Raw genomic sequence first — 27,666 nt, 5'->3', positions numbered from 1 at the left:
AAGTGCCTGCCTGGCAATCCAAAGGTCGTGGGTTCGAATCCCGCCTCGGGCTTGGATCAAAGTACTGCAAAAACCTTGGGAGGTGCATTATGGCCACAGAAGCCAATGCGCCAACAACTACCAAAAAAAAAAAAAAAAAAAAGAGAAAGAAAAAAAGTACATAGTGTTTAGGATCATGCAGCACTGGTGGTTTTCCACAACTCTGCGATCAATTCTCTTGTTAAAAAATAAAGTAACCTATAAGGCCAAGTAGTGTGAGTGATGTGTGGTTTATGTAGTATAGTATAAGGCTATGTTGTTCATTTGACCCCTTAGCCTAGGGAGGCCTGTGGAACACTGCCCAATAGACTTCTCCATTGGAGCAGTGTTTTTCATTTAAAAGTGCATAGTACAATAGTAAGGCAGCTTATGGTAAAGTACTTCCACAGTATGAGATTGATTCACTTAGTAGGTAATTTAGTTTGCTCAGTGCTACCTAAGACTGAGACTATGCCCTATCCATTCAATAAATTAGTATTCAATTTATTGACAGCAAGTATGTTAGTTACAGGTATGTCAATTCAGTTAATGTAAGATCCTAACCAAAGTACCAAATAACCAAATTATGGTGTAGGAAATAATAATTTGGCTATTCAGTTGAGTTAATTGGTAAGGCTCTTATATTAGTTGAATCGATATAATTTGTATAAATTTGTATTGGTTTCACCTTCATTTAAAGTTCCTACAGTGTCCTCACAATAAATCAGGCATTATTTATAAACACTATATTTTTCTTTTGTGTAATTATTATACCATGAACAATTCACAGTCAAGAAAATGTGCATTCTTTATTTGTATAAAATTTGGAGTGTTGTTGCATTCTGTACAGAATGCAAATTTTATATATATTCCAAATTTTATATATTTTTTTAAAATTTGAGTTCTTTTATTGTGTAATTATTTTTTACCCCTTCAAATCCATGTAAATTTTTCTCTTGTGAATTGTACAGTATATTTAATATTTTTACAATATGATATATATTTTTTTCCTTTTTTAATAAGTCACATCCTTATGTGATAGTGACAAATTTAGGATTTGGATTACTAGCTATGTTCCACCTTGCTTATTTGGGAGTGATGTTTGATAGCTCCTCTTCTTTGCAGGAAGAAGTAAGTAATTTGAAATTACTGCAGTAGTTGTTAAATTAAATTTTATGATATTTCTGACCTTACCCTGGAGTTTACTATATTGTCTAACAATACCCAGATGCAAATTAAAATAAGCCCTCATTCCAGTGAGGGTGATGGCAAGGAATATATATATATATATGTGTGTGTGTACAGGATGTTGTGGAACTTTATGTCATAATTTCTGGTGGTGATTCCTGTTGTCATTCTGAGTGGAAAACTTTGTCAACACTGGTTACTGAGGTATAGATACTTGAAATATAACTTGAATTGGAGAAGTTTGGTATTGAAAAAAAAAAACCTTTTTATTGTGAAAAAGATTCATTACATCATATATTACATAAAGTAGAGAACAAAAAAAAAAAAAAAATTGTTGTCTACTTTATGTACTATATGATTGTAATGGACACAGCATTTCATTTGTTGCTCAAAGCAGAATGAGCTGCTTCAAATGAAAAATCACAGGAAAATCAGGTTCCTTGGCTATTAGAGTTGAAAATAAAATATGAAATATATGCATATACAGAGTGATTCACTACCAGTGCGACAAACTTGCAGGAGGTGTAGGGGGCACAAAGACGAATCGGAATCATATAGAATTGCAGGGTCCGAAATGCCTTCGTCATGCGGGAGGTCGTGTGAACAAAGAAGCAAAGAAAAAGAATAGAAACAGCAACTCATTAGTGTAACAGAAATCATTTTAATGACAAGTTTTACATTAGCAAAAAGCCATGCTACAGAAGGTGTTCGAAAGTTCGACCAGAAGCAGTCACATGGGCTTCACAGCGCCACCGTATGGAATCCCTAACGTTCTGGAAGATTCCTGGCGTGTCTCGAATCATCCCGGCAGCTACAGAGATGCGAGCGATGAGATCCTCAACTGAATCAACAGGGGTCTCGTACTCCAATGTCTTCATTTGATCCCAGCAGAAGAAGTCCAGGCATGATAGGTCCGGCGATCTAGCAAGCCAATGAACCGGACCACCATGACCTATCCAATTCTGTCCAAATGTTTAGGTGTTCGCGGACGTCATTGGTGTAACGTGGGGGAGCCCCATCATGCTGGAACCACATTGAGTGGCGCAACGACTGAGGAACGTGTGCTTCTTCAATAAGTTCGGGCAGGACTTGCTGTAGAAAGATCAAGTATGCCCTACCGTCCAGACGAGGGGGCAGAAGGTACGGTCCAATGAGGTGGTCTCCAACAATGCCAGCCCAAACATTGACAGAGAAACGGCATTGAGTTGCACATGTTCACGTACCATGGGGGTTCTCCAAAGCCCACAAATGGGTGTTATGTTGATTGAAGGTTCCCTCTCTTGTGAAACCTGCCTCATCCGTGAACAATACGGACACAGCAAATGCGCTGTCTGCCGCACTCTGTTGAAGAAACCAAGTAGCAAAAGTTCTCCAGAGTAGATGATCCGCAGGCTCCAATGATTGGACACATTGCAGATGGTATGAACTCATTTGGTTTGTTGACAGTATCCTCCATACAGTGGATTGGGAAATACCCAATCGTTGGCCTATCGCTCGCGTACTCATACTCGGATTGCCTTCTGTAAGACGTAGGACATTCTCCTCATTATCTGGCGTCCTCGTCGTTCGCTCTCGATTCATGGTACATCTCGTGAAACAACCAGTCTCACGTAACCTTCTGTGCACACGTGCGAAAATCGTATGATGAGGAACACGCCTGTGCGGGAAACGTTCCTGGTACAAGCGCAGAGCGGCGCGCTCGTTACAGTCCACAGCTCCATACGCGAGGTGCATGCCGGCTAGTTCAACGTTTGAATACTCGTCCATTCTACTGCCTCGGAAACCGGTTCGCAAATGCTGACTTCCACCAGGATCGCTGTTCACACGACCTCCCGTTCAACGTCCTCTACCGCATGACGAAGACATTTCGGACACTGCAATGCTATGTGATTCCGATTCGTCTTTGTGTCCCCTACACCTCCTGCAAGTTTGTCACACTGGTAGTGAATCACCCTGTATATATAAAATGTAAATAAGTAATAGAATTAGCAGGGCACGTGATGCAAGAAAGCAAGCTTATATAGCATCAACCAAAAAAAAAAAAAAACCATAGACCCTTCTCATTTCACCCGTCCACTCGTTCCAAATGTTTGTCTAGTTTTGCCTTGAATCTGTTTAAGCTTTCAACTTCTATAATGACACATAGAGAGTTTGTTCCAGCAATCAACCACCCGTTGGCTAAAGGCAATCTTCCGCACATCTATCCTATAACTGTCTTTCCTCAATTTGAATTTATGCCCTCACAGACAATTATTCTGAGCAAGAGGAAGAATCCCATCAGCATTGAGCATGCTCAAACCATTTGTTCCATTTGCTAATCTTGTTGCCCTTCTCTGTACTTGTTCCAAGAGCTCTACAATTCTTCTTAAAATGAGGCCTCCAGACCTGTATACAGTACTCAAGGTGTGACCTGACCATTGCCTTATACAAGAGGATAATCACCTCCTTATCCCCGTTAAAAAAATTCCTGTATATCATTGACAAGACACCATGAGCTACTCTTGCAGACCGTCTGCTCTGCTCAGAAAACTTGATATCTGCCTGCACAATTACCCCTAGGTCCCTTTCACTCTTTACCACTGTCAGTGTAGTACCACACAGTTAATATGTTACTCTGGGGTTACTGCTTCCCATATGCAGTATTTTACATTTGTCAATATTAAACTTTTATATTAACTTTTCACTGCAGCAGGATCTAGAAAATATCGACTTTTCTAGATCCTGTTGCAGCAGCTTACTGTCATTAACAAACCTGCCGACCTTTGTATTGTCTGCAAACATTAAGCCTGATATACCATCATTGATGAATACAGAAAATAACAATGGACCCAACACTGACCCCTGAGGAACTCCACTGATAACATTAGTCCACGAAGAGCAGTGTCCATTGATCACCACTCTCTGTCTTCTCCCACTCAACCATCCCTTTATCCATAGCAGCAATTTGCCTCCAATGCCACACTGCTCCAATTTGTGCAGCAGTCTTCCATATGCAACAGTATCAAAAGCCTTTCTAAGATCCAAATATATATCAAAATTATTCTTTGCATCCAGTTCCTTTGTGACTACATCATAGTATCCAATCAAATTGGTCGGACAAGACTTCTCCTTAACAAACCCAGGCTGTGTCCGAGCTATAACTGAAGTTATGTCTAGATGATCCTGCAGTGCTTCTGTAACCAGTGCCTCCATTAATTTTCCTGGAACAGAAATTAAACTAACAGGTCTGTAATTACCTGTGTCTCCCCTTGATCCTCCTTTGTGGATTGCAGTCACATTTGCACATCTCCAGTCCATGGGTACCTCCACTGAGTCCACAGAAGCTCTCATAATTATGGCTAATGGTTTGCTTACTTCCTTTGCTGCCTCTTTTAATATAACTGGGTAGATTCCATCTACCCCAGGTGCCTTTCTTATGTTTATCTTCAACAATTTCTCCTCCACTTTACCCTCAGTTATTACAAGATTATCTAGCTTACTGCCAGAGTTTAATACACCTCTGGAATTCTCCCCCCCTGAATAACTCCTTATGTGTGAATGTAGATGCAAAATATTCATTCGGTTTGTTAGCTACCTGAGCAGGATCATCAACATTCGAACCGTCGATATCAAGTGGACCAATCTGATTCATCCCCTTCCTTCTAGAGTTTATATAAGTAAAGAACTCTTTGCTGTTTTTCTTTGCATCCTTTGCCAAAGATTTCTCGTAATCTGCCTTTGCCTGCCTAACTTCCTTTGTTACTTGGTTACAGACCAGTGAAAGGAGTGAAGGTGCAGTTGGGTTTCTGGTCCATAAAGATTTTAAAAACAATATTTTGGAATTCAAAAGTACATCACCAAGAGTGTCAAGACTAATACTCAAGATTTCTAAGAGATACAAGCTAAAGATTATAATGATTTATGCACCAACATCGAGCCATGATGATGAAGTGGTTGAAGAAATGTACACCGAAATTGAGAGTCTTCTAGATGAGCAGAAAACCCACTACACTATTATTATGGGAGACTTCAATGCTAAGGTTGGAAAAAGACAAATCAGCACAGAAAGAGGAACTATAGGAAATTTTGGAATTGGTGAAAGAAATGAAAGAGGTGAAAGACTTGTGGAATTTGCAGAATCTCAAGGACTGTCAGTAATGAACACTTTTTTCAAGAAAAGGGTGAACAGAAAGTGGACATGGAAGAGTCCAAATGGATTAACTACTAATGAAATCGACTTCATCCTCACTAACAGAAGATATATTGTGAATGATGTTACCGTCCTGAATAAGGTAAATGTTGGAAGTGATCACAGAATGGTAAGATGTACACTTGATATAGATGTAGGAAAGGAAAGGAAAAAACTGACTCGAGTAAATAATACAAAGGTCTTTGAGATAACAGAAGAGGAGAAAAAGCAGTATGTACTGAAACTTAAGAACAAGTATGAGCTTCTGCAGACTGCTGAGGACCAAGATATCGACGAGGAATATTACAACTTTTTGAAAGTGATAAAGCCCAAGAAACCTATAGGGAAAAAGAAATCCAAAGAAGAAAAAATTAGTCAAGAAACACTTGTCATGATGAACCGAAGACAACAAATGAAGAGCAAAAAAAACACTGACAGGGAGAAAATTGAGTATACTGAGTTATGCAAAGCCATTAGAAAGAGACTCAGAGAGGACATAAGAAGATTTAACACAAGAAAAGTAGAACAAGCATTAAGGGAAAACAAAGGATTTAAATCAGCAGCCATGAGCAGTAATACAGAAAGACAAATGATACTGAAACTGAAGAATAGCGATGGTGTACTTATAAACAGCAGAGAAGGCATAATTCAAATAGCAGAAGACTACTATAGAGAATTATACAAGGAGCAGGGGAATGATGCCAGCAGTGGGGAAGATGGATTGCAAAGTAGCAACACATACGACATACCCAATATTCTTCCTGATGAGGTAGAGCATGCATTGAAGAAAATGAAGAATCAGAAAGCCCCGGGGGAAGGTGAAGTTACTGTAGAGTTGTTAAAATTGGGAGGAAGAGACATAACACAAAAACTGGCAAGGCTCTTCACAAAGTGCATTAGAAAAGGTGTGACGCCTAAGAAGTGGAATAATGCAATCATAGTTTTGCTGCATAAGAAAGGAGATAAATCAGAAATTGGAAATTATAGACCAATTAGCTTGTTATCCCATATCTACAAGTTGTTCACAACGGTCATTGCTAATAGATTAGAAAGAATACTTGATGAGAATCAACCGAAAGGGCAAGCTGGCTTTAGGACAGGATTCTCAACTATGGATCACCTTCACGAAATATCACAGCTAATGGAGAAAGCAAATGAATATAAAACACTATTATGCCTGGCATTTGTGGATTATGAAAAGGCATTTGACTCCATACAGCATAAGGCAATGTTTTGGGCACTGGAAAGACAAGGCATAGATACCCCATATATTATGATTTTGAAGAAAATATATGACAGTGCTACCTCCTTTATTAGACTAGACAAAGACAGTAGGAAATTTAAAATCGAGAAAGGAGTTCGACAAGGAGACACAATATCTCCGAAGCTGTTTAATGCTGCCCTTGGGGAAGCTTTCAGAAGATTAGACTGGTCGCAGAAAGGAGTCAATGTGAACGGAGAGTACCTAAACCATTTACGATTTGCAGATGACATTATGGTCATAAGCCACGATCCCAAAGAGTTAGAGGGAAATCTTAATCAGTTATGCACAGTTAGTAAGGATTTTAGACTAAAGATGAATATGGCTAAAACAAAAGTAATGATGAACAAGTATGCCACAGAAAGGGAAATAATGATTGAAGGAGCAGTAATTGAAAAGGTGGAGTCATATACTTATCTGGGACAAGTTATTAGCTGTAATAATGATAAATGGCTGGAAGTCAAGAGAAGAATAAATTTTGGATGGATAGCATCCAGGAAATATAGTCACATACTGAAGAGCAATATCCCAGTTTGTCTGAAAAGTAAAATAATGAACCAATGTATACTCCCCACCATGACTTATGGAAGTGAAACTTGGACACTCACCAAAAGAATGGAAGAGAAGCTGAGAACTACACAGCGAAGAATGGAACGAATTATATTGGGAATCAGACTGTTAGATAAGAAGAGAAACACATGGATTAGGCAGCAAACTCAAGTAAAGGACATTCTTATCCAAACTAAAGAACTAAAATGGTCTTGGGCAGGACACAAAGCTCGAAGACATGACAGATGGACTAAGAAAATAACAGAAAGGTATCCAAGAGGAGCTAGAAGAAAACCTGGAAGACAAAGGCGGAGATGGATAGATGAAATTCATGAGTTTGTGGGTAGTAAATGGATGTCCAGTGCTCAAAACAGAAGGAACTAGAAAGTTGCTGGAGAGGCCTTCATCCTGCAGTGGATTGAAAATGGCTGATGATGATGATGATGATGATGATGATGATGATGATGATACAGACCAGTTTATATCTATCATAGGCTTCTGTGTCACTTTTTAATTTATTTGTATCCCATGCATTTTTCTTCTCTGCCACCTGTCTAATTAGTTCATCTGACATCCATTTAGGCCTAAACCTTGAACAATATTTCTTAATTGGTATGAAAAGCCTAGTAGCTTCCAAGGTTAATCCTTTGAATACTTCCCATTTTTAATTTGCTGTTGTTAACATCATCAGTTGGTCCCACCGTATAGAATTTAAATACTGTCTCAGACCACCATGGTCACCTTTACGAAAGCAAAAACCCTTCCCTTTACCCCTTATGGTAGTTACCTCTTTGAGTAAATCCCACTTCAGCACACTGTGATCGTTGCCACCTCATCATCATCATCATCAGCCATTTTCGGTCCACTGCAGGATGAAGGCCTCTCCAGCAACTTTCCAGTTCCTTCTGTTTTGAGCACTGGCCATCCATTTACTACCCACAAACTCATGAATTTCATCTATCCATCTCCGCCTTTGTCTTCCAGATTTTCTTCTAGCTCCTCTTGGATACCTTTCTGTTATTTTCTTAGTCCATCTGTCATCATGTCTTCGAGCTATGTGTCCTGCCCAAGACCATTTTAGTTCTTTAGTTTTGATAAGAATGTCCTTTACTTGAGTTTGCTGCCTAATCCATGTGTTTCTCTTCTTATCTAACAGTCTGATTCCCAATATAATTCGTTCCATTCTTTGCTGTGTAGTTCTCAGCTTCTCTTCCATTCTTTTGGTGAGTGCCCAAGTTTCACTTCCATAAGTCATAGTGGGGAGTATACATTGGTTCATTATTTTACTTTTCAGACAAACTGGGATATTGCTCTTCAGTATGTGACTATATTTCCTGAATGCTATCCATCCAAAATTTATTCTTCTCTTGACTTCCAGCCATTTATCATTATTACAGCTAATAACTTGTCCCAGATAAGTATATGACTCCACCTTTTCAATTACTGCTCCTTCAATCATTATGTCCCTTTCTGTGGCATACTTGTTCATCATTACTTTTGATTTAGCCATATTCATCTTTAGTCTAAAATCCTTACTAACTGTGCATAACTGATTAAGATTTCCCTCTAACTCTTTAGGATCGTGGCTCATGACCATAATGTCATCTGCAAATCGTAAATGGTTTAGGTACTCTCCGTTCACATTGACTCCTTTCTGCGACCAGTCTAATCTTCTGAAAGCTTCCTCAAGGGCAGCATTAAACAGCTTCGGAGATATTGTGTCTCCTTGTCGAACTCCTTTCTCGATTTTAAATTTCCTACTGTCTTTGTCTAGTCTAATAAAGGAGGTAGCACTGTCATATATTTTCTTCAAAATCATAATATATGGGGTATCTATGCCTTGTCTTTCCAGTGCCCAAAACATTGCCTTATGCTGTATGGAGTCAAATGCCTTTTCATAATCCACAAATGCCAGGCATAATAGTGTTTTATATTCATTTGCTTTCTCCATTAGCTGTGATATTTCGTGAAGGTGATCCATAGTTGAGAATCCTGTCCTAAAGCCAGCTTGCCCTTTCGGTTGATTCTCATCAAGTATTCTTTCTAATCTATTAGCAATGACCGTTGTGAACAACTTGTAGATGTGGGATAACAAGCTATGATTTCCAATTTGCATTTTGTGAAGAGTCTTGCCAGTTTTTGTGCCATGTCTCTTCCTCACAATTTTAACAATCTATAATAACTTCATCTTTCCCCGGGACTTTCTAATTCTTCATTTTCTTCAACGCATGTTTTACCTCATCAGGAAGGATATTGGGTATGTCATATGTGATATTAATTTGTGATCCATCTTTCTCCACTGCTGGCATCACTCCCTCGCTCCTTGTATAATTTTCTATAGTAGTCTTCTGCTATTGACAATCCTGTCCTAAAGCCAGCTTGCTCTTTCGGTTGATTCTCATCAAGTATTCTTTCTGATCTGTTAGTAATGACCCTTGTGAACATCTTGTAGATGTGGGATAACAAGCTAATTAGTCTATAATTTCCAATTTCTGATTTATCTCCTCTTTATGCAGCAAAACTATGATTGCATTATTCCACTGCTTAGGCATCACACCTTTTCTAATGCACTTTGTGTAGAGCCTTGCCAGTTTTTGTGTTATATCTCTTCCTTCCAATTTTAACAACTCTACAGTAAAATCATCTTCCCCTGGGGCTTTCTGATTCTTGATTTTCTTCAACACATGTTTTACCTAATCAGGAAGAATATCGGGTATGTCATATGCGTTGCTACTTTGCAATCCATCTTCCCCACTGCTAGTATCATTCCCTCGCTCCTTGTATAATTCTCTATAGTAGTCTTCTGCTATTTGAATTCTCTGCTGTTTATAAGTACACCATCGCTATTCTTTAGTTTCAGTATCATTTGTCTTTCTGTATTACTGCTCATGGTTGCTGATTTAAATCCTTTGTTTTCCCTTAATGCTTGTTCTACTTTTCTTGTGTTAAATCTTCTTATATCCTCTCTGAGTCTCTTTCTAATGGCTTTGCATAACTCAGTATACTCAATTTTTTCCTTGTCAGTGTTTATCTTGCTGTTCATTTTTCCCCTTCGGTTCATCATAACAAGCATTTCTTGACTAATTTTTTTCTTCTTTGGATTTCTTTTTCCCTATAGGTTTCTTGGGCTTTATCACTTTCAGAAAGTTGTGATATTCCTCGTCGATAACTTGGTCCTGAGCAGTCTGCAGAAGCTCAAACTTGTTCTTAAGTTCCAGTACATACTGCTTTTTCTCCTCTTCTGTTATCTCAAAGACCTTTGTATTATTTACTCGAGTCAGTTTTTTCCTTTCCTTTCCTACATCTATATCAAGTGTACATCTTACCATTCTGTGATCACTTCCAGCATTTACCTTATTCAGGACGGTAACATCATTCACAATATATCTTCTGTTAGTGAGGATGAAGTCGATTTCATTAGTTGTTAATCCATTTGGACTCTTCCATGTCCACTTTCTGTTCACTCTTTTCTTGAAAAAAGTGTTCATTACTGACAATCCTTGAGATTCTGCAAATTCCACAAGTCTTTCGCCTCTTTCATTCCAAAATTTCCACCAATTCCAAAATTTGCTGTAGTTCCCCTTTCTGTGCTGTTTTGTGTTTTTCCAACCTTGGCATTAAAGTCCCCCATAATAATAGTGTAGTGGGTTTTCTGCTCATCTAGAAGACTCTCAATTTCGGTGTACATTTCTTCAACCTCTTCATCATCATGGCTAAATCATTATAACCTTTAGCTTATACTTCTTAGAAATCTTGAGTATTAGTCTTGACACCCTTGGTGATGTACTTTTGAATTCCAAAATGTTTTTTAAATCTTTATGGAACAGAAACCCAACTCCACCTTCACTCTTTTCACTGTTTCCATTGGTGTACAGCAGATTTCCACTTCATAAACTTATAAGTGATTCATTTCTTCTTCTTGTTTCAGCCAAACCGATGATATTCCAATTCACATTTTCTAATTCCTTTCCAGCTCTAATATCCTGTCTTCACCAATGAGTGATCTTATGTTGTAACAGCCCAAGTTCAGTTTCCGCGCATGGCAGCCTGGTCGTACCCAGAGATTCTTAGCACCCTCTGCTTCCACTCTTATCCTCTCCCTGCCGTAACAACGGGAGTGAAAGCTGCTGGGGACTTGAGGGCCATTTGTTTTGTCATGCTGTGATATGCTGGAAGGCTTGGTCTTTTCCTCTTCACGCTGACCAGGCGTCTTGTAGAGAACCACTGTACACATTCGTTGCCACCTAAGTGACGTAACAGGGCTTACCATCGAGAAGGTGTGCATGAGTAGATTTTAGGGAGGCAGGCCAATGAGACCTCTCCTAAATCTTCTCTAATAGAGAGAGAGATATTGGATCCATCAGTGTTTTAGGCTGAGTGTCTGAAAACACACAGGATACCTGTTCCCCTCTAAGCTCCTGTTTTCTAAGAACTGATCAGTAAATATTCCAAAATCTCTTATTAATAAATCTTTTAAATACTACAACTTTACTAATATTACAATGCAGTTACAACTACATAAACATTTTATTATTACCCCTGTAGATAAAGCATCTAATAATTATGCTTTCATCTGCAAGCTTTCTGTTCTTTTACCTTAAAGAAAGAACTTCGGGTTTTTTTTTGGTTTTTTTTTATGAAAACCCCAAACACGAAAGGTATCAAAACCTATAGTACTTAGTACCGTGCATGGGTTGAAGGAGAAGTATGGGGGGAGGGGGATTGCCAGAAACTTTGCTCTAGAGACTAAACATGGGTTTCACCACTTCAAGCCTCCAATAAGCAAAGTGGTGGTATTTCACTGGTTGATGAGGGTCATCTACCACCTGAAGGTTTAGTGACACTTATAAACCTATTTTATCTTCCGACAATGTCATTACTAAAAAAAATGGCTTTAAACAAAATTTTAAAATTAAATATTAATAATTTTAACTTCCCTTATGTTTATTTCATACCTAAATTCCATAAAACATCAGTTGGTTTCAGATTTATCACTTCTTGTAAAAACAGTTATGCCCAGGTTCCTGGCAAAACTTTTGAACAACTACTTAAATCCATTCTGAATGTAATACCCAATAGCAATATTATTTTTAATAACCTACCAGTTTTAAATAAGTTACAACATACCTGTCATATTACAGATATACATTTGACTTCCGTAGCCTTTTCACCAGTATCAATCTGGATAATTTTAATAAAGTTCTTCATAAAATTTATCAGGAACACAAACGTATAATCAAATGTAATACCACCTTCTGAAATAACGTGGTCAAACTGTGTTTTTAACAATTTTGTCTAAGATAGGAAATATCATTTATCAATAAATTCAAGGGCACGTATGTGCAGTCCGGCTTCTTGTGTTATTACCAATCTATACCTTTATTGGTTTGAATGTTCCTTTCCCAAAAATGTCTTATTTTTTAGATACATTGATGATATATGTGTGTTTGATTATTCTGAATTTCTTGACTGGTTATCTATACTCCAGGCCCCAAGAACTTTTGTTGTAAAAAAATCAATTCCTGCGACCATGCAGTGAATTTTTCTGGATTTAGATGTAAATGTTAATGATGGGTCTTCTGTTATTAACATTTATAACAAACATGATGATTTCAGTTTTAATATGGTCAGCTTTACTTATTGGCTATCAAATATTTATAAAAATGCTCATTCTAATATTATTCTTTCTCAGTGTCTAAGAATTGCTACTATATGTAACAGTTTTAATTTAGTGATTAATAACACTAGAAAATTCTGTCTAAAACGGATTGTTTTATTCTAAAGCAATCAGTTTTATTATTTTAATCTAAATTTGTATATGCATTTTTTTTTTCCTCCCACCACATTTTTGACCTCTTGAGGTAGCTACTATCTACATCCTTAGTTTACTTTCTCTTATGCATTGCTTTTGTTTCATTCCTGTCATATTAGGTCAGTTTGCTTTTATAACTATTCAGTCTATATTTCTTTAGTTTTAATTATCCAACTCTCTGTCTTATTTACACATTCTGTTACCATGTTCTGCTTAATTTCTCTTTTATCTTTTACTTTTGTCTCAGTAATCTGTACAACTGTTACATAATATTTACTGTTTTGACTTCCATGTGCTTCTTACCACTTTTCTCGCCACTTACTGCTTGCTACTCTGGGCTTTATCCCACATTTATAGTTCTTAGTTTTTCTGCTAAATATATATATTTTTTGGTTTTGTTCCTCTGTCTATATATCTGCTACATGCTACTTACTGTGTTTACTTTTATGTGCTTCTTACCACTATTCTCACCATTGGCCGCTTGCTACTCTGGGCTTAATCCTACATTTAAAAGACTGTTTATTTTTACTTTTTCATCATAATGTTATATAATTAATAGCATTAAAAAATTCTATCTAAAACTGATTGAAAATTTATTTCCTCTATCTTACCTACATTATCATTTTCATAAGGCACTTAATATTATCAACTTTAATAAACTATTTTCCAATCAGTTTTGTCTTAATCAAATTATCGATTATCATCATTGATATGCTGGACAATAATAGATAATTTCTTAGCTTTTTTTATCATTATACTTTCTACTTCTTTTTTCTCGTTCATAAAGCTATTAGTGCAGTATGCCATTCCTGCTGTCCTTAACCTCCCGCTATCTTTGCCTTTTTTCATCTTCACTTTCATCCCTTCCCATTCCTTGATTTATTCCCTTGCCTTATACCATTTGCTTGCATTAACTTCATATACGTATCCTCGCAAAAAAGTTATTACTAAGTCGCGTCATTTGCTTATAACAACCTATTATTGCTTCTACAAAATACACTGTGTTAGAAATACCATGTCCATATTTTTGTGGAAGTTCTACTGCTTTACCCTCCTATTTGCTTTCACTTATTTTTATTTCTTAAAGTTTCTTTTCTTCCACAAGTATAGAAACACAGTTTTTGATACATGATCAGTTATAGTCCCCTGAAGAAATACCTGATTATGTATCAATATTTATTTTTAGCTTGCATCGATTTTAAGTTTAATTTTATCCCCCTTTCTTGAACTTATAACCAAAGTATCCCACCCTTATCTGATGCTTGCTAGTACTCCATATATTAATCTAATCATTTTTGCTTTACAGTTTCCTTCTCTCTGATTGGCTATCCAATCCAGCCTATAATTTTTCTTAATTCATTATATCATATAGGAGGCACCTCCATAGCCAGGTGGACAGGAGCAGCAGTGCGTAGCACACGCTTCTTGATTAGACCGGGGTTCGAATACGGAGGATGCGGAAAGGTCAGAAAATGACCACTGCATATCCCCAGAGCAATATGGCCTTAGTTGTTAATGCCCCTAAAAAAACCAAATAACAAACAATAACATATCGTATAGGATATTCACATTCTCTCTCCCTCTCTCTCTCTCTCTCTCTCTCTCTCTCATGCCTTCAATATCTCCAATTTCTGCTATCCTTCATCTACTAGATTTGGCATTTTGTGTAATTTATGCCTCCATCTTTTCACTTTTTAACAGATTTATTACTCTTACCTCATATATAGGGTGTTTCAAATTTATGTATACATACTTTAAAAATTTATATTTAATGAACAACTAGGGGCTCTGCTCCCTTTGCTCACCAACCCCCGCACATGCTTTTTTTATGTAATATGTAGAGGTATGACGGAGTAAGTCAAATCTTTTCTACGTAAAAGACACACCTGTCAAAATGCACTTATTGATATCTAATCTAATACAAAGGGTACTAGGAAAGTTTTGCAATATGACGAAACAATGAATCACAGGAAGCTGCATGTTGAGACATGTTCATACGTGCATAGTAGCCGCCGCGCCAAGTCAATGGGCTCAGTTATTCATTAGTAGTGAGAGTGTAAAGTGCTTGCGATGGCATCGTGGTCACGAAATGAGATAAGGACAGTTTTGCGGTATAATTTTGTGCGTGGTTTAACCATAGACCAGTGCTTAGAAGAAATGACTCTTGCACTAGATGATGATTGTCCACATCGTACAACGATATTCAGGTGGTATAGAGAATTCCAAAAGGGAAATTTCACTCTGGAGGATTCTGAGAGGCCAGGAAGGCCACGAACGTCAGTTACGGAGGAAAACGTTACTGCTGTGAGGAAAATGCTTGACGAAAACAGGCGAGTGACCTACCAACAGATAGAGGATACTTTGGGCCTAAATGCACCAGCAATTCATTCAATTCTGCAAGATCATTTGCACGTGAAGAAACTTTGTTCTCTCTGGGTGCCGCATCAACTGACTGAAGAGCGGATGACACGACGTGTGACTTGGTGCCGGAAGATGTTAAAAAAGTTTGATAAGGGACAATCTCGGTATGTGAACAACATCGTGACAGGTGACGAGACTTGGCTGTACTATTACGATCTGCCGACCAAGGCTCAAAAAAAAGTTTGGGTCTTTGATGATGACGATACAACCGTAATTGTCAGAAAATCCCGATCTGTAAAGAAGAAAATGATAGCTGTATTTTTCAAATCGAGTGGAATTGTGGAACGTGTCGTTTTGGACATGCAGAAGACAGTCACAGCTAAGTGGTATACTGAACAATGCCTGCCTAAAGTCATTGGATCTATGAAGAACCTGCGGCCAAATTCAAGAATGGATAATGCTCCAGCTCACCGTGCCAAAGCCTGCACCGAATATTTGACCACGACAGGACTGAAACTTCTCGAGCACCCTCCCTACAGTCCAGACCTTGCTCCCTGCGACTTTGCACTGTTCCCGCATGTGAAAATGAAGCTAAAAGGGAGGCGGTTTTCCAGTGATGAGGACCTTCTACGGGCTTGGGACAACGAGTGTGCTTTACTCCCTAGTGAAACTTGGCAGAACTAGTTTAAAGATTGGTTTCGGAGGATGGAGAGGTGTATTGAATGTAGAGGAAATTACTTTGAAAAAATTAAATAAACAAAGCTGTATTGCAAAACTTTCCTAGTACCCTTTGTATATAAAAGAAAATCGAAAGTGTAAGAAAAAAATATAAAAAGTAAAATTGTGTGAATGTTAAGTGAATGAAAGTTATTATTAATTTCATATTCTATCTTAGTCTCTTCACCAAACAGACTGATGGCTATGCAGGCCCTCAGGGTTATCCAAGCTGACACCATGCTGTAGCTTTTCCTAGCTGGCATGATGAGGGATGCTGACATTGGCCATTAGGGTAACCTCAGGCCAGTTTGGGACAGAACTGCAAAAAACACACTCCACCATAGGAATTTCTATCCCTATGTTCTTTTATTCCTACCACCTGGGGTGGTTGAGTCTCTTTCCCCCAATCCCCTTCCCCCACCCTTTGTTCCCCTCCTTTTCCTGGTGGCTCACCCCACCACCCAATTTCAACTCCCACCCTCTGGACCAAGATGGGTGTCCTGTACCAGCGGTCCCCTTACTGTCTCCCCTTTTAAATCAGGTGAATGCCTCAACACTGCCCCTCTGTTCTCTACCCCTTTTATTCTGCCCTCCTCCTATCTCCCTTCCAATAAATTTTTTAGGGGTCTCCTTGGATGCCTAGGCTACCACACGATTCACTCTCCCAGAGCTTTCTTCTCTCCTAATGTGTCCTGGCCCACCTCCCCGTGGCAGTGACAGAAACTGAGGTTGTTAGTGGCTTTCCACAGCCCCCCACCAGGCTGAGTGGCCAGAGGAACAACGCAGCTCACACTTCACAAAACACACATTAGCACACACCCTGGCCTTATGCAGAGTATTGTATTCTGTTGTATTCATGCAGAGTTGGGGGAGTCCCCAACTCTGCATGAATTATTTACCTATGCATTTGTAGTGCATGGCATTTTCAAGGTCGAATAAATATCACTATGTAATTATTTACCTGCATTTACATAGGTCACGTAGGAAAAGGCCTTTTGCTTCGGGTTCCCATAATGCATGAGTAATATTGTTGCATCCGAAAGAGCAGGACTAAACCATTTAACTAAACTACAAACTATGTAAATATTTAAAATATTTACAAATTACTAAACTATTTGTACGAATATACAATATTCATTAATAACAAAAAAACGTTACTTCAATTTCCATCCAACAGGCCGTACACTGCGCCAGGAGGCTCCTCGAGAACAACTTAAGCCTCTCAACCAGAACATCACTATTGACTGATGACATCTGCACTGCCCTCAACCTATGTTTTATCAAGCAGCATCTTCACTTTTGAGGATTCAGTCTACCAACAGGTGCATGGCACTGCTATGGGTGCCCCTGTTAGTTCCGTAGTAGCCAACATTGCCATGGAAGATTTGGAGGAGCAGATACTCCTGAACCCACCTGTGCCTATTACAACATGGTACAAATACGTTGACGATATTTTCACTGTAATCCCATGTGGCTCTGAAACAGCATTACTAGAACACCTCAATTCCCTATCAAATGCCGACCGGGCTAGCCGAGTGGGTAAAGTACCTGCCCGGCAACCCAAAGGTCGCGGGTTCGATTCCCGCCTCGGGCTTGGATCAAAGTACTGCAAAAACCTTGGGAGGTGCAATATGGCCACAGAAGCCGATGCGCCAACAACTACCAAATCCAAAAAAAAAAAAAAAAAAAAAACCCTATCTAATTTCATCCAGTTTACCCTAGAGTTAGAAGTCAACGAGTCACTCCGTTCCTGGATGTCTTAGTGCAGCGCATAGGCTCACATCTAGAGACTTCGGTATACCGTAAACCTGTGTGGTGCGGACAATTTACTAACTACAGATCTGGCCATGCACCCAGTCATCTCAACAGCACTGCCCGCACTCTATTCTCCAGGGCTTGGAGCCATTCCAGCACTGATGCAATTAGATGCAGCGAGATCTCTCGTGTGAAGGCAGACCTAACCAAATGTGGCTATCCAACCCACGTGCTAGACAGGTGCCTATTACAAGTGCAGGAACTCGCAGCCCACCCAAGACCCCCGAACCAGGACAGTACACCAACTGCCTACATTCCATACTATCCAAGCGTGTCAAGGAGCCTCAGAGATTACCGCATCAAATGCGTACAATTACCCTGCAGAAACCTATGCTCTCTTATCTCCAGTGTGAAGACCCCTGTCACACCTCCGCAGCAATGTAATATACCGCATCACCTGCAGAGACTGTGACATCTGCTACAGCGGTGAGACATCAAGACATCTTCAAGATCGCCTTATGGAGCATGAGAGAGCAATCCGCCTTGCTGAGATGGACCTGTCCGCAGTCGCGGAGCATTTTTGGGCCACCCACCACGATCTCAATTCCAAACGTGACTGCGAAATAGTAGACCACTCACAACACTTTCGCCACCACCTATGGCTAGAGTCCACTTGCCATATTGAACAATCCGAAGGCCATAAACCACTGCAAAGGCATGAGATTGCACCCCATCCTAGAGACAACCATTTTACAACTCAACAAGCAGTGGAGCAAAACAGCACATGTCCCTGCAACAACAATAGGAAACCAGTTCGAATGAATAACACGCCTCACTGCACGCACGGCTATATCCGTTGTATTCAAAATTTAGTCAAATTAGTTGATAAAGAGACGCGACTGTCTCAAAAGCTTCTATTGTATTTTATTGTGTTATCTATATTAAATTTCGTTTTACTGGTTTATATCATTGTATTCTTTTTAAAAAATGTTACAATGGAACATCAAATGTTAGAAAGCGAAGCACATGCACGACGTTGGTGAACGTTATATTCACAGCTGTCAATAATTAATTGCATTTGTAGTGACGTAATTGCCTTGCTCTCTTCTCCTATTGGCTCGAATAAATATCACTAGGAGGAAAAATTTTTTAATGTATAGAGAGATATATACAAATGCAATTTTTTTTTACATTACAATAAAACTTTACTTTTATTGTTTTACACAAGATTGCATTTTTTACAGCTTCAACATTTTCATTACTTCTTGATGTCCTCTTCCTGCCACATGCTAAGTTATTGATATTCTGAATGGCTCCATGTTCCTCAAATTTATCCTGCAAACGAGTAATTGTTAAATGTGTGAGCGCTTTTATTCCATATTGTGTTTTCCAAGCATGCTGAACTTCATTGACTTTTTCATATTTCAATTAGTTTTGATTTTATATTTAATATTAGTTATATATATTTTTTATTTTTATTATTTATTTATTTATTATTATTATTATTTATTATTATTTTTTTTTTTCCTGTTGTGTCAAATTACATGCTGGCTTTCTGTATATATCCTCCCTTATACTCACATATATTTTTACTTTGGATTTCTTTTTTTTTTCTTTTTTTTTTTTTTTTCTCTCAATGCTATTTATTAATTTTATTTTGCCATGGCATGTACTTTATGTTAGAAACAGAGGACACTGTATTGTCATCTTGTTGTGCAATTCTGGTGGTTGACACTTGAGGTGATATATTGCAATATAATTTTTATATAAGTATTTATTTATCTCTGTATGGTGTTTAATAATTTTTTTTTATTTATTATTTATTTTATTTTATTTTATTTTTTTACCTTTCTTTTCTCTGCAGCTGTTACTTATTTACATATTATAAAATTATAGTCGTTGGGTGCTTTCTATCTATTAGTGGTCCATAAATAATTGTTTCCTATTTTTCCTTTTTTTCGTACTCTTTCTTCCCCCCTTTCATATAATCTTTATAGTTTTATACATATATGAAAAATAAAATAAACACTCAGAAAGAACTAGTAATTGAGCCACCAACTGAAAAAAATATTATTAGAGTGAATGCTGGTTATTGTTATCAGCCACTTTATGTAATCATAAAGTTCATTTTTATTATTCATTTTTTATGAATAATAAAAATTCGTTTTTATTATTTCTTTTTCAGTTAGGAGGAATATGCCTTCCAGATAGCTTAATTGTGTATTAATTTAAACATTTGCCAGTTATTGAAGTGAAGCTTCTTTAGGCAGGCTCCGGGCAGTTTTCAGATGGGAGTAACTTAGGTTTGTGGATTGACAGAAAACAACGAAAATGCGACCGTAAATACATTACAGGCAATTTGAGCGGCCAACTGTCATACTAGGCTAAATGCCCCAGTTCTTGAGGGAATACCACATTAAGCCTGGCAGGTAATTGGGAGGGTGACCACCTGGGAATACATGGTGTAGTTGACTTTTTGCCTTCCTTTCTTTTTTCTTCTGTTAACCTGTGGAAAGTATTCTTCCGATTTTCACATATCATTTAATTTTGTTAATTGGTAAGCTAATAAAGTGTAAATCTATAAAAGTAAAGATAGCCTGTGGATAATAGTCCTCCTATTTTCGCTTATTAGAATCACCATTAATAGAATTAAATTTCAATTCATAAATGTGATCACAATGACTGGCACTCACTATATATATTGTATAGTGAATGGTATTTTGAAGTGAAATTCTTTAGGCGCACTCCAGGCAGTTTTCAGATGGGAGTAACTTGCGTTCATGGATTGACAAAAAACACAACGAAAATGCGACAGCAAACTAAGCCATAAGTAAACGCATTACAGGCACTCTGAACAGCCGACTATCATACTAGGCTGAATGCATCGGTTCTCATCCAATCATTGAAGTTAAGTAGCATTAAGCCTGTTAGTAATTGGGAGTGTGACCACCTGCAAATACCTGGTATTAGCAGGTGGTAGACTCTTTAAGGCAAAAAGTCAACTTGTAGTTGACTCTTTGCCTTCCTTTCTTTTTAATTGTTAAGGTAATAAAGTGTAAATCTGTGCTTTATATCTTTACTTTTATAGCCTGTGGATAATATTTCTCCTATTTTTGCTTATTAAAATCACCGTTAATAGAATTAAAATTCAGTTCATAAGCATGATCACAATGGCCGGTGCTTATTACATATCACATAGTGAATGGTATTTTGTAATGGAGTGTCCATTGTAAAGTGATATGATCATTCAGTGAACAATTGTAAAGTGGGGATCCACTGTAGTGAGCATTTTAAGGCGTATAGCACACGTAGACATGCAATGCATCCATGAATTGACAAAAATCTCCAAGAAAATGCAACACAAAATGATTTATTCCCCTCCCCACCATTGTACCACTCCGTACCAGGCATGAGCGATGCATGATCCAATCAGTACCCCTACTGATTGTGTCATGCTATTTCTTTGGTCATTCTCCACCATATTTAATAAAAAATGGAAAAAATTACAATTCAACATGTTGAAGACTAAGAGTGAGCATTGTAAGGCATATAGAGCGTGTACATGCAATGCAACCCCCGAAACTGCCTCCATTGAGTACAAAGAAGAGATCTAAGCTATTTCGACAGCAGAAGGAATTACAGCATGCGATGGAGTTGAACAAAGAAGCCGGAGAAGGTCCATCCTCTTCAGAGCTTTACTTCTCTCCAGAAATGTTAGAAGTGAATTTGGAAGGAGTCATGGAAGTTGATACTGCAAATGAAAACGATGACGAGTCCTCAAAGCCCAGCTGTAAATGAAAAGCAAAGAAGCTTCAACCAACTGCCAGAAGTACTCCATCAAATCATTCAACACACAATACACAGCCAGAGCAGCAACAAGATTTTAAGAAACACTGGTGTATCCACGCACAGTTTAAACTTTAATCATTATCCATTCCTGGATAATTATTTCAGTTCAGTCTGTTCCGTGTATGATCAGCTTTGGTTCAAGAATGATGTGAAGATTTTAGCAGCTCGAAATCTTCTTCAAACAGCATTTACAAATGAGGAAGTAAGTCAAATGTCAGCCTGTAACAGCTCTCGTGGCTCTCTCAAAAACAGTGATACCTGCTCTATAAAAATCAAATGGTTTTAAATATTGTCTGATGCCACAGCACTTGCCAAAACTAGATTTGGTAACAGAGCGTCTATGTCTCTGAGGCTCCCATTCATGCAGATTCAACATACGGTCAATACGGGATCCTCAGTCAAGTGATAAATCTTCACCTAAAGAAGTTTCACTTAATTTCCACTATGTGTGCTCAGCACACACACAATTTTTTACAACCCTGACCATGTCAAATATGTTTATAGCCTTGTCCTTTGCTGTGTGAAAGCAGTGTATTTTAACTCCTAATCCTCAACCACATCTGTTGTAGCCTTCACAAAAAGCAGACAGTGCATGTAAATAAAAGCAGGTGAACAATCAAGAAAATTATACTTTTTGCTTTTGTGCTGTATGGTTATGGGAAAGATGCATTCCCAACCCAACAATATAACCTTCAGTATGATGTCATAATCATAGCACTCACTTCCATTGTTGTAAAGTTTTACAGCCTCCAATAAGTTACATACTGTTATTGGTGCTTAATTACGCTGTTTGGACATTGTTCTCCTACAGTGGCCTAGTGCTTGGGATTTAATTTTCAAACAAACCTAAAACCAGATCTTTTCAGCTAATTGTGGAAAATATGGAAGAAAGCAGCACAATTCCCTTAACAGAGTATACCAGTAACTCATTTATTACACAAAATTTCAATGAGTGGGTGAAAATCTTCTGAGGACAGGTGATCTCTTAATAATAGATATAGTCAATGGAATTATGCCAAGATAAATCGGACACTGAGGAAAATGAAAATTCTGATAATGAAGACATCGAGGTCCAGAGAGCAGAGAAATTAGGAAATCTCTTGAAATATTATAGAGTGCATTAGAACTTCATGGAGGGAAAAGTGAGGACTACAAATTTTCATACTGTTCACAAGAGTGCAGTGAAAATTTAATTGCTAAGGATTTTAAACAACAAACATTTCAGAGATTATTTTTTTTAAATGGTCAGTATGTTTGTAATGTATTTTATATTCATTGTTTTCTAAATTTTATTTTTTTAATTATTGACAGTAAAATCGGTATTGAAATCTAAAGTAGTAGAATATCTGCAGTATACTGTATATACACTGTGCTTGATGATAAATAAAGATTGATAATATGAGCAGATTTTTATATTTCGTCAAAAAGAAAACCTTCATTTAATGTTATCAACAGATGGGTATTATAAATTTAATTTAATTTAATTCGCTGTCTTTCCCCCACTCTCATATATAAAAATGTTGGTTATCATAGTGACCTGACCTTTGTTATCTTGCTATCATACTGTGCTCCGTTCTAGGAAAATTAGATTTTTTTTTTTTTTAGTACTGCCATTAACCCTCGACTTGTTACACTTTTAAATGGAACACATCTGCTTTTGTTGGGTCTTAAAAAACAGTTTTATTTTGTTTTTTAGTTGAAAATGGTGTTTTATTAATTAGGATTTACATAAGTTATTCCACTTTTCACATTGAAATTTCTTTGGCTGTATACATTTTTTCAGGAGGGTTCCTTTATAATGAGCCCTCTCAAATTAGGTCCACTATATCCATCATGTGTATTTTTGTAGAAGTTTTCCTCCCACAAAAAGCAGTTCCAGTTTGAGGAATGAAAAGCTAAGAAAATGACAGAAAGGGAAATATAGTAGAATCGGTGAAGGGGGGCCAGTGTATAGCCTGAGAAATTTCAAGTGATGAAGAATGAGGAATTTTTATTAAAAGCTTATAATTCAACAAAAGTGGAATCCACATACAAGCAGCTGAGTTCCATTTTTGGATATTTGTGGTAGATGATTAATTAGCCTTGAAAGATTGGCAGTATTTGTATAAGACACTTTTAAAACAAGTAAATTCCAACTTTTGTTTTTTTAGTATTTATAACATGATTGTGTGAATATTGATTCCCCCCTCCCTCCCTTTTTTGCAGGGTTACAGTATGCAGCATACACGAGAAAAATGGGCAGAATTGAATTTTGCAAGCCACTGGATAGCACTAATAACATATATGTTTCATGTTCTTATTTAGGCTAATTTTACAGATCTTTTTAACTTTACACAATCTTGAAATGTGAAACGTCTTTCCTGGAAATCGCTTATCCAGCTTTTTAGTGCTATTTAATTATTATAAAAGAATATTTTCTCCTGTGAAGTGGTCTGAACATTTTATTGAAGCACTTCATATTTATCTTTTATAGTTATAATTATTAAATGAAAGAGCATCAAGGCTCAGGAGTGCACCAGGAGTGTGCAGTGCCTGTGTGCAAAAATTTATACGGCACACCATTAATTAAAAAAACATCAGAAAATAATATTCTAAAATTCAACAACTTTTACCTTTGGCCTCCTGGTGCTTGTGTGCATCGCACACGTGGATGGTGCACCCCTGTTAAGGCTCAATATGTTCTATGTAATTAATCAATTTACAAACTAATGAGAGGAATTACCTTGACATAGGCATGCAGAACGCTTCTTTCCATACACTCTCCTTGAATAAAAGAATTTAAAATAACTAAATGAATTCTCTACACAGAGAGAAAACATGAGTGATCAAATGTACCTGGAATCTGTGACTCAACAGCTCTCAACTTGACACCAAAATACATCAGACTACCAGCAAATGTCAACGAGCAAAAGAAGATATTGTGTCTATAATTAAAACAAATACAATCTGATCTAAAAATTTTTTTACTTTCCTGAAGTGGACAGGACTTTTCAACTTTGGTCGTGATCATAGGATAGTAAAAACATGAAATGAATGGCAGAATTTATAGATGAGAGATTAGTTGTTATCCTGGAGCATGCACATAAAACATCAGAAATCTGAAATCGGATAGGGATGCCGCATGTTAATCGAATTTCGATGCAATTTAATTTCAAGTGTTTCAGCTATTAATAATTTCTTATAATTGTGTTGAGTATTAATAATTTGGCGTCATTAAATAAGAATGTATGGCCTTCACTGACAGCATGGAAAGCTAATTCCAAGGCTGAAGAACATGAAGCAAAGACTGAAACCTTTTGCTGTTTCACTCTCGTGTCCAAATTGTAGATTCCTGATGGAATGAATCGCAGTCTTTGCATGAAATATGATAAACCAAATAATTTATTTGAAACGTGAAAGATTGGATAGAATGATTATTTAGCACAGTCTGTAAAAGAAAAGTTGGTTAAGCTGTTTATGCCCATTGCTCAATATATTTTTTCTCCTATTACTATTGTTATTCAGAGCAGTTTGTTTTAGCCGACTATCTGCTTGTTCCTTGATACGTTTTATTACTGAGAGGGAGTAACCTCTGTTTTGAAATCTGTTTGTCAATATTTTTATTTCTGTATTTAAAGCAGATTCAGATGAAGAATATTTAAATGCATTAATTAAATTAAATTCTCATTAGTTTGTAAATTTATAATTATATGAATTAATTTTGAAATATATAAGTTTTTGGTATATTTCATAAACTGAAATATTTGGTATATAGCTTTGGTATGTTTATAATGCATCACACAGTTATGAAAATCTCTTTACTTAAACATTTAATATATATACATGTACCATTCTTTTATATTCTAATTACAGTAACATTTTTCAGAATGTGCCTATTTAGAGCCATATTTTGGCAGTTATTCTTTTCTAATTTGTTATTATTGTTTCAGCACATGATTTTTATCATGTGCCAGACCACATTGAGTTGTTTACAAAAACCTAGAATACGTAGTAATTTAGTTATCTGAACATTGTTGCATAAATCATCACAGCTTAGCTATGAAGCTTTAATTCATATATTATGAAATCAAAAAGATGAGTCTCGAATAGCAGTGTTTATGGATAATATCTTACTTTCTATTTCCTCTTAGTGAGGAATTTCTCAAATAAAAACACAAAGTTTCACCAAAAGATTTCCTAACATTTCCCTTTGTGGAACTTTTCAGATGTGATATAGTCACAGCAGTTCTATTTGATTATTGTACCTTTTAGTATTTTCCAGTTTCAGTCTAGTCTATTTTCTGTAAACTCTTTGATGTGGTTGTCTGAGCCATGGATAAATAATTTTACAGTTTTAACTCTGAAATCATTTATTTAATTCTTCTGAAATATTCATTTGTTTCATTGCTTTTATTTGTGTTTTTCACTCTTCTTCATTGTAATATTCCAAGTTCGAGGTTAACCTGTATTCTTCAATTACATCTCTATAAAGAGCAGGCGACCCAAATTTTTTAGTGTTTTGAATGTTCACACTTAACTGCCAAATACTTCAAAAAGTCTTAGAGATAACGAAAGAATTTGTGTTGATATTAATGTTGAACTACATATTTGTGAAAAAAACTGTTATAGCTTTGGAATCTGCAAGCTTGTATTAATCAAGTGTTAACTGAATTCAGATTCGGAAGATTTTTTGAAATTAACATCAACATATGTCAGATTATTGGTTGACCAGCTTTTCTTTTCTGCCTCTGTTAGCTCTATTTGTATTTATGTATTATGGGTGATTAAAGGTGCCTTGTTTTAGAAGCAGTGGTTACAAAATAGCATTTGAATATTATATTAATGCTAGCTTAAGATATGGATTATTTAAAAAGAATAATCCATATGAAGTGCCAAATAAATATTCCTTTGTACTTTCCGGTATATATGGAATAACTGCAAATATGTGTAAATGTTGTTTGCAAAATATTTTTCACTTGATAAGGTGTAATTGTAAAAGCATATGAGTGGATAAGAAAATATTCAGTTAGTTTTATCCACACATCAAACTGCTGAAATTGCAGGAAAAATAGAATCATATACTTATTCTGAGATAATTAGGAATCATAAATTATGGTAGTCATCAGTATGAATATTAACTTTTTTTTTTTTTTGATTAAATCAGCAAAGCATTATTCAGTATTTTTTTATTATTTTTTTTTTATTGAATTAAATATAATAAATGTGGAATATGATTAATGCTTTTTATTAATAAAGAACTTTTCACTTTTTCTGTTTTGGAGGAAGATGGATCTCCCATCTATTGAGATTAAAGATCTGATAGTGTTTGAAAACTTTACCAATCTTGTTTTCAATTAAATATTAAATTCCATTAATTATCTAGTATATGACCCTTTCATTCAATGTAATGGCATTTCAGTAACAGGCTTTAAAATAACATACAAGAAAATAATATTATTTAATTGCTTGCTAAATAAGCAAGCAATCAAATAATATTAATTACAACGTAATTTAGGGCTGGGCCTCAGGTTACAAAAAAAGTTAACTTACATCCAAGTTAGTGCAATATCATTATTTCTGTACATAACCAACTATTAAGTAGTTAAGAATTGGCATCATTTAACTATATCTCATATTGTAACTACCTTCACAAGTTACAATAAGCTCTAAAACGGTGCCGTTATAGGTGGTGATATCCGCTGAGAATAACCATGATATTGCACTACTTATTCCAAGTAGTGCAATATCATGGTAACTCGTTGTGAAGGTATTCACAGTATAAGATACACTTAAATGATGCCAATTTGTAACTACTTAAGTAGTTGGTTATGTTAAGAAATGATGATATTGCACTAACTTTTATACATATTAACATTTAAATAAAATAATAAAAATAGTAATGAGTGAGAATTCCAGCATATAATAAACAAGCAGGATTAATTAAATATTTACTCTGTGTGTGTGTGTGTGTGTGTGTGTGTGTGTGTGTGTGTGTGTGTGTGTGTGTGT

At 36.6% G+C, this 27,666-nt stretch overlaps 1 protein-coding gene across 1 annotated transcript in view; it reads left to right on the top strand.

The window, feature by feature from the left end:
- Positions 1-23,982, top strand: part of por (Protein-serine O-palmitoleoyltransferase por) — a 136,266-nt gene extending 112,284 nt beyond the window's left edge. The window contains exons 11-12 of the mRNA XM_090384482.1: positions 1,042-1,149; positions 23,884-23,982. Of these exons, the coding sequence (XP_090240608.1) occupies positions 1,042-1,149; positions 23,884-23,982 (207 nt within the window). The remainder of the gene's footprint in view (positions 1-1,041; positions 1,150-23,883) is intronic.
- The last annotated feature ends 3,684 nt before the right edge of the window (positions 23,983-27,666 follow it).

The sequence above is a fragment of the Mastigoproctus giganteus genome, chromosome 11, assembly GCF_048544385.1.
Source record: "Mastigoproctus giganteus isolate SK-2022 chromosome 11, ASM4854438v1, whole genome shotgun sequence".
NCBI lineage: Eukaryota > Metazoa > Arthropoda > Arachnida > Uropygi > Thelyphonidae > Mastigoproctus > Mastigoproctus giganteus.
This window is presented reverse-complemented; position numbering and strand designations above follow the sequence as displayed.